At 40.5% G+C, this 9,294-nt stretch overlaps 1 protein-coding gene across 1 annotated transcript; it reads left to right on the top strand.

The window, feature by feature from the left end:
- The first annotated feature begins 4,139 nt into the window (after window positions 1-4,139).
- On the top strand, window positions 4,140-5,373 carry LOC125895017 (trace amine-associated receptor 13c-like). Its single transcript, XM_049586787.1, has 2 exons — window positions 4,140-4,309; window positions 4,563-5,373. The coding sequence occupies exons 1-2, from the start codon at window positions 4,140-4,142 to the stop codon at window positions 5,371-5,373; spliced, it is 981 nt and encodes a 326-aa protein (XP_049442744.1).
- Window positions 5,374-9,294: the final 3,921 nt, after the last annotated feature.

Here is a 9,294-nt window from a genome sequence, read left to right as displayed (position 1 = left end):
ATCTAAACAGCTTAACGCAGATTATGGACAGGGTTGAACAGGGGTGTCCACATACTTTTGGCCATGCAGATCAGTGTCTGTTTTGCTATGGAAATACCAATTTACTGTACATTACCTATCTGTCTTGTGTGTTGCAAACAGTAGTTCCACAAAACAGATACACAGGCACACACACACACACACACACACACACACACACACACACACACACACACAATGTCATTAAAACCTCTCACATTTAATTTGTCTCTGGGCACTGAACAGCACTCTTTGTGTAGGTCATTAGCTGCTCTTAATGGCTCAGTATGTCTCTGATTAAAGAGCGTTTTCACACCTGATGATGACATCTGAACCTCTGCTGCACCACTGCAATCAGAGGTGTTAGAAAATAAAAGCTCCAAAATAAAAACATGATTCAATCTCCTCACATCAACTTATGATGCAATCATTGCTTAAGAATAAATCAAAAGTAAAGAAATGATGAAGTTGAGGACAAGTTTGCCATGACCTGTAAAGTTATGGTATCCAGGCATACACAGGTTTCATATCAGGTTCGCTGAGGTTTTGTGACATAAGCCTGGTACAATAGCAATGAACGCCATTGTGTTTGTGACATTTGGAAAAACCCAGCAAAGTGACTTTCCGTAAAAGACATAAACCTCCCTGTGGAAAGTGATGAAATGGGGGGAACTTCATCCTGCTCACATATCTCCTCACTTCCCTCAGTTGTTCCCCATCCCCCTGTCTTAGTCCTACCCACAGGAGATGCAAGCAGAGGAGGCTAGGAAGAGACACAAGGACGGAGGAGCCAAAGCTGCCAAATGACAGATCCTTGGCTCCATGGGGTCAGCAGGTTTTCCCACATACTCATTTATTTGTGGCGGCCCACCACAGTTAAAACATTTGTTGCCAAGGTTTGATTTTCTATTTTTGGAGCTGGACAGTTTCTTAGGAGCACTGCCGCTGTTGGAATATATTTATATTTATATGATTATTCATTGCTCCATACTCACAGAGCACAGAACATGCTCTGCGCACAGACAGAGCAAAACAACATCAGATGCAGTGAAAGTGGAACTTAGCCGTTCATCGCGCTTACGTCCTAAAAGGTCCTCTGCAGTAGCTGCAATTATCGGTCATTGATCTGACCTGATCACCTCGGATCGACTGACTAAATATCACCCTTCGAATCAAACTCCACAAACTGCTGCTAAGGGGAAAAAAATGAACTGAAGAAATGAAGAAGACTTCTGCCTGTGCTACGTTACAAACCTGCAGAAAGCTCTAAATTCAGCGAGGGGACCCAGACTGAGACACTGTGACACACAGAAAGGGGGAAAAAAAAAGAGTTTAAACAACAGATAGTGAACCCCCACCCCATAATTAGCATAAGGAAAAGGACCCAAGGTTTCTATGACAGTATAACTGATGATAGTCAGTTGTGTGCAGAAGATTGTCCTGTTGAAGTTTCACAATAAAATGAAATGTTTGCATGTTTTGAGCAGGACAAACAGCATCTCAGAGTTATCAGACCTGTAACCACCCTGTGATTATGACATATAAAATGCAAAAGTTCATGGCTGGATTATCTACTGGGCAAAATGTGGGGAGCCTCAGAACAAAAGAAGCCCAGTTAAAGACTAAGCACCGCTGAAGCAAATATCAGCTACCATTAAGAGGGCCTTTACTGTAGGTGTGTGCTGCTTCTTGAGGCGATAAAGAGGGTCCCTGAGTCAGAATCTAGACTACAAATCATTATCTCCACCAAGCCTGAAGGGCTCACAGTTTACCTCGAATACACCTGGAATGTTCAGCCTCATATTTTGTGTGCACATTTATGACTGCATGCTCACGGATCTCTCGTGGTTGAGATGATTTGCAATCTAACATTCCTAAATAAAGGAGCTGCTGGTCGACCACTGCTTCAAACAATTGATTAGTTTGTGTTATTGTGTGACTATGGTGTTTAGAAAAGGATTAGTTCAGATTGACCAAAGTCACACAAAAACACAAACTAACGCATAGAAGCAGCGGTAAACCAGCTGCTCCTGTGTTCAGCGAGCTAAAATTACTGTTTTTGTCAGTGGAGTCCGGTGGCTTTGACAAGAGCAAACACCGATGCTGTTACTAGCTTCTCCATCTGAACAGGCTGAATAAGGGGGTTGGGACTTTTTTTTCTAGGTAGGTAAAACACCTTTTAATGCTGAACCCCACCCACAGCATTACATTGTTTAGCTTCTGTGTCAGACTCCAGCCTGCTTCTCCAAACTGGGAACGTGCTGACTGAAATCTATTCTAAGTAATAAACTGCCTATGGATTAGGGATGCACCGAATATTCGGTAACCGAATATATTCCGCCGAATATTGCAAAAAAACACACATTCGGTATTCGGTGGAATAAGTGAAAAGCAAGGCCGAATAATAGCGGTGTGTTTTGATAATGTAATCAAACAGCGTGCGGTGATGGATAGAGTAAAATGTCGGCAGTGTGGTGATATTTTACTCCGTCCATCATCGCACTCGCATTTGCGACTAACAATAGTTTTGTGCGGTCAAAATAAATCATTCAGCACGCTGTGTGAGCACAGATTTCAACCAGCAGCAGAAACGAAATGGCGAATCCCGCTGGTTGTGGGTTGAACGGGGTCACAGACATGGACAGGAATACGTATTCCTGTCAAATATGGCGGCGCATGATAACGGCTTACCAGCAGTGAGGTGAATAACTTGTTGTCATGACTGCCCAAAAGTACCTGGACAGTCGAGCCATGGCGGCACACAGTATGTGGCGTATCAGAGAAGAAACGAGCCATTCACATTTCTCTCTTTGTGGCAGGTAACAGCCCACAAACCTCACCGCACTTTAGGGACTGTTCCTTACTTACTTGACTTGTCAGGGGAGGAGGGTGGCTGGTTGATTTTTATTTTATTTTGATCCCTCCTATGTTAATCACTTATTGATGCTGTTTTTGAAGTATGAATAAGTCAATAAGTAATTTATTCCACTGAAATATCATTGATGTATTATAGAAAAGTGATTTATCTTTTTATAAATGACAAAAGGCACATCTGCCTCATTTTCGCTGTGGTATCGTGATACTACTCAGAACTGTGATACTTTCACTGGTATCGTACCGTGGGTCCCAATTTTGGTACCGTGACAACACTAATCTGGAGGGGGTTCATCTGCAAAAACTAATGAAAAACTAAAAAACGGCATTCGGTATTCGGTACTCGGCCAAGCGTTTAATATTATTCAGCTTTGGCCACAAATTTTCATTTCGGTGCATCACTACTATGGATAAATACCCTGCACAACCCTAATTCAAAAAACCCTAAAACGGAACATCTAAAACATTAATCCTATACTGCATGATGTTTTTTTAGATACTGCGTTCACAAGAAAGAGATGGATGGAGATGGATCACAGTGTCCTTGATCTCTGACCACCAAAATCTAACCAGTTCATCCCTGAGTCCAAGTAAACGTTTGTGCCAAATTAAAGAAACTCCCTCAAGGCTTCTTGAGGTATCGCATCCATGAGAATGAGACATACAAGGTCACACTGACCTTCATCTGTGATCTATGACCACCAAAACCAAGCACTTCATCCATGAGTTCAAGGTAACATTTGTGCCAAACTTGAAGAGATTCCGTTACAGTGTTATTGTGATATTGTATTTACAAGAATGGGACGTATAAAGGGACGTACACATGGACAGAAGGACGAACGCACAACCTGAAAACATAATGCAGAGACATAACAACATACTGGCTTGGGCAAGATTCATGCTGTAAGGTCAGATAAGCTGTTGGGCCTGAGGCAAGGCTTAAACTGGAATAAATGTGGTGGGTTCAGGCTCAGGCTGACGTTTCAGGCCCATGCAGTACCCTGCTACTGTGTAAACTCCAAACACCATCAAACCAAATCTGAAATTGAGACAGACAGGAGAAGATGCTATCGAAGAGTATGATGCAAGGAGCGAGGGCATGGTGAGTTCAGTGTCCAGGAGAGGTCCTGAGAGGCAGCAGGGGAGGGTGGTGGGGGAATGAGAGGAGATAAATCAGCTGTATGACACAAAGTTTGGTGAGAAAGCTGCCAGAGCTCAGCAGCGTCTAATCTCCTTCCTCTGAGATGATGGAGACCCTGGATGAAGCTGAACTCTGCTTTCCACAACTCCTAAACAGCTCCTGCAGGAAGCCGACGCGCCCTCGCTCTGGAGTTACGCTCTTCTATTTTCTGTCCCTCATCTCTGTGCTCACTACAGCTCTTAACCTGCTGGTCATCATCTCCATCTCCCACTTCAGGCAGAGATACTCACCTCAGCAATGCTAATATACTGTCATTGTTTTATTTACAAGGATAAGATGAAGATTTAGGGTAGCTGAGGGATGTTATAATATCCTAACCTTTGTGTGTGAATAGTGCTTGCAGCAGACTGTTTTGCTATGTTGGAGTTTTAACCATAACCACTGAATTTATTACTCAGCTGAAACTGTTAGTGATAATAGTCTGTGTGACTGTGTTAATATTCATAGTGACTATATTCTCTCACTGCAGGCAGCTCCACACCACCACTAACCTCCTCCTCCTCTGCCTGGCTGTCTCAGACTTTCTCGTGGGCCTTGTTGTGATGCCGGCTGATATCATCTTAGCAGACACCTGCTGGTTCTTGGGTGACCTCGTATGTGCTGTGTATTATTTGTTACCCTTCATCATCGTCTCAGCCTCAGCAGAAAGCATGGTGCTCATATCAGTTGACCGCTACGTGGCTATCTGCTACCCTCTGCATTACCCCAACAAAGTCACTCTAAAGAGAGTCCGAGTCTGTGTTTGTCTGTGTTGGATCTACTCTCTTATTATCAGCATTGTTATTTTATATGACCACCTGAAAAAGCCAGGCAGGTATAATTCATGCCACGGAGAATGTGTGTTTGACATCGCAGGAGATGTGGACCTTGTTTTGAATTTTATCATTCCCATATTTATCATCATAATTCTGTACATGAGAGTGTTCATGGTGGTTGTCTCTCAAGCTCGGGCCATGCGCTCCAACATTGCAGCTGTCACGCTCCGGCGCTCATTGACTGTAACTGCCAAGAGGTCTGAGCTGAAAGCAGCCAGGACTCTGGGTATTGTTGTCGCTGTGTTTCTGATGTGTTACTGTCCATATTACTGTATGGCTCTCACAGGTGGCAAAATAATGATCGGCTCCTCAGCTGAGGCCTTCATGGCTTTTCTGATGTATTTTAACTCCTGTCTCAACCCTGTGATCTACGCCTTTCTCTACCCCTGGTTTAGGAAAGCTGTCAGACTCATTGTTACATTTCAGATCATGCAGCCTGACTCCTGTGAGGCAAACATACTGTAGATATGTATTTTAGCGAAGGTGGAAAGCAGTGAAGTGAAATGAAGAGGATTAAATATGAGCATACAGGCATGAGCAAACAGATTACTGAATACTGTGAGATGGGAGTGTCTGAGGCCAAGAATGAACTTCCATGATCAAGTCATGATGTTATTCCTCTGTCGTATGTGTAATAATGTTCAGTGCATACATTAATTAAATATCCTTTTGTGCAGGAGTTACTTTGTCATCTCCTTAAAGAAATCTTTCTTAGTCTCAGCATCTCTGTATCACTAACATTCAGCTACAGATGTACTAAGCATTATATACATTCTAAATAAGGGGTGCACAATCAATCAAATTAGTATCGAAAATGAAAGGTACAACAAGTGATAAAGGTAAAAAGTGTCACAACCCACCATTATGAATGAAGCATTGTGGTGCTACAGAGAAGCCCTGGCCTACAAATTATATTCCAGACATAAGGCAATGTGCATGTTGGGAACAGACCCCAGCAAAAATCACATCATCACCTTTTTTTTTTTTTTTTTTTTACCATTTGAGAATTGAGAATGTAACCTATAAAACACACTAATTATGTTTTTGGAGAGACACATTATGTTTAAGGGAATAAATACCATATATTTTAATTTTTATAACTTCTAATCTTGCCCTGTGCTAGAAAAAAAATCCAAGACAAGAATTCACAACTTTTCTTTTGAATTAAAACAGGTTTTTAAGCTTTTAAAATCCAAAACTAATAGAATGTACTGATAACATTGGCCTTTGGTTGTTTGTAGTGGGTACAATATTTTAGTGTTTTATAATCTTTTGAAATTGTTCTTACCGGTTTTATTCTGTTTTATATTTGTGTACATTTTATCTTGGTATATTGTGTGTCATTCTTTTATTTTGTACAGCACTTTGGTCACCTGCGATTGTTTTTAAACGTGCTATATTATGTATTATATATATTTAACTTGATTTAATTTGATAACATTGGTGTAAGACTGTACTGTTTTAATCATCTTTGTTTGGAAATATATACCTTATGAAAATATAGGTCTTTTAATGTAGGCCTTTGTCCGAGATTTTTGCCAAGTCTGTCAGAGAAGTCACCTCCATCAAAAATAATTCTGTTATGTTCATTTAATAAATGTTCAATAATTATAAACTGAGTTTATCTCAATAAAAGGTTTCCATGGTGCACCTGATGTGTGTCCTTTGTCTTATTAATGACATGTTATTTATCAAAAAGACAAATTACATTATTAACAGTTGTGAGTGGGCGTTATATGATTTATTTCTTGAACAGTAAGATATCCAACTTTTTAATCATACAGCTCATTAAATAATCTTGTGTTTAATACATCAAAAATCATTAAACATTTCCCTCATGTTTTACATTATAGGACTGCTTGTGTGTCTGACAGAGTTGACCAAATTTAAGCCTTCAGTTGCACAAAAAGGAATTTAAGGGGAAAAAAAAAAAAACTATTGGGGAGGTTAGCCCATTACAGGTTTAAGAATTTGATGTAATAAAATTTATTTTCCCAGCATGGCTAAATAATATAAAAATAATGTTTTGTCCCAATTCTCAAGAATAAGTTTTTCTTTTCAGTAGAAATGAAAGCAAAAATTACCAATCCCACTAAAAATCACGACTCTTACTGCAACATCTGTCAAAACTATAATATAATATGTTACTCCAGCATGGTTTGCAGCCCTACAATACACAAAACTGTTCAGTCTACATTTCCGAACTCCAAACACATATTCACATATTCAGACTAAAGGATAATGAGATGGATCAATGATTATCTTCTAAGCACAATCTTCATGGTGGTCTGCACAAGACAAATGAGTTTACCATGCCAGCATACCCTATCTGATTTACCAGTCTAAAATTGATTAACATAACAAAAACATAATTCTCTTATCTAAACCTTAAATGTAAGCCTTACAGCAGACATGTGCAAACTGCTGCCCGGGGGCCAATCATGGCCCATGAACCAATTTTAAACATCCCGTGGCTTGTCTTTCAAAACATACTATATGTGGCCTGCGACACAATATTGGTTAATCAAGCAAGAAGATAATTTTGCATTATCTCTGTTCACTTCACAATGGCAGGACTGTCATGCAGTTTGTGGACATGCATCAAGCAGGAACTACATAAACAGATTCATAAACAAATGGTAAACAGGTAAACAAATGAAGACAGAACCTAGCAGCGGACACCTCCTGCTCGGTAACAGACAAGGCCACAGCAAAGAGGCATAAAGACGACAGCTAAGACTGTAATTTTCAGGAGTGGCGGAGAGTTAATATTTCTGGTGACAGATAAACTGTTGCATTTGTCTCATCTGAACATGATTGTTTTCTTTAAATAACTCATATGATACAAGAAGCAGCTGGTGCCCAGATATTTGTTTACGTGATCTAATATGATCCCTAATATGATATGATCCCTCTGGTCTGCCTTACAGTGCAGACCAGAGACTTTTGTTTTGTTGTCAGGGTGTCTTCATGAATTACAATTCTCACTAATCAATCTCACTCTGCTAAAATGTGTAATTATTGAGTCTGTTTTAATGATTGTATATTGGCATTTTAATTACTTTAATTACTTTAATAATAATAAAGAACTCTAGCCACTCATCATGTACTCATTCCTTTGAAACTGGATTACATGTACAGTGAGATAGTGAAGATTTATGTTGGTCCAGCAGCATGTGCAGATTCTCTTTGGTCCACCTATACTAAAATATACATTTTTACAATAGTTGTGTGTGAATGAAGCATGAATCTAATTACTTAATACCCTGGATTTGCAATTCCCATTTCTGTCTGTACACTGCTGCCATCTCCTGGTGAGAAGCAGAGTTTGTTGATTTAACATCAGCCAAGAGGTTTTGTTTTGAGGATCTTCTTGGACCACTGATGCTGCCTGCTTATCAGTGACATGGGCTCATTTTAGGTTTATACTGGGTTAAAACAACCTATCAATCAATCAATCAATCAATCAATTTTATTTATAAAGCCCAATATCACAAATCACAATTTGCCTCACAGGGCTTTACAGCATACGACATCCCTCTGTCCTTAAGACCCTCACAGCGGATAAGGAAAAACTCCCCAAAAAAACCCCTTTAACAGGGAAAAAAAACGGTAGAAACCTCAGGAAGAGCAACTGAGGAGGGATCCCTCTTCCAGGACGGACAGACGTGCAATAGATGTCGTACAGAACAGATCAGCATAATAAATGAACAGTAATCCATATGAGAGAGAGAGAGAGAGAGAGAGAGAGAGAGAGAGAGAGAGAGAGAGATGCAGGTAATGACAGTAGCTTACAACAACATTAATGAAAGTAATAATATTATAGTTATAGTTCTGGCTACTGTGGTACAATATATTGAAAGTATGTATTAATATCTGGCAGTATACATGTGTGACAATAATCATATGTGTATAATAACAGAAGAAGTATGACTAATGACTAATGATGGCAGCAGCAGCAGGAGGCATCTGGCGGGACCACGGCAGCAGCACAACCACACACGTCACGCTACCCAGGCACCGCTGCAATATGAGTTAATCTGAGAGACAGTGGAGCACAAAGGCTCTGGAGAAGAAGCCGAGTTAGTGACATCCAGAATGGCCGAGTTAGCAAGATGCAGTAATAGGATACGAGAGAGAGAGAGAGAGAGAGAGAGAGAGAGAGAGAGAGAGAGAGAGAAGGAGAGAAGGGGCCCGGTGTATTATAGGGGGGTCCTCCGGCAGACTAGGCCTAAGTCAGCCTAACTAGGGGCTGGTACAGGACAAGCCTGAGCCAGCCCTAACTATAAGCTTTATCAAAGAGGAAAGTCTTAAGTCTAGTCTTAAATGTGGAGACGGTGTCTGCCTCCCGGACCGTAACAGGAAGATGATTCCACAGGAGAGGAG

Source organism: Epinephelus fuscoguttatus, linkage group LG9 (assembly GCF_011397635.1).
Source record: "Epinephelus fuscoguttatus linkage group LG9, E.fuscoguttatus.final_Chr_v1".
In the NCBI taxonomy this organism is placed as follows: domain Eukaryota; kingdom Metazoa; phylum Chordata; class Actinopteri; order Perciformes; family Serranidae; genus Epinephelus; species Epinephelus fuscoguttatus.
Note: the sequence above shows the minus strand (reverse complement) of the source record. Positions and strands in the feature narration are given on the sequence as shown.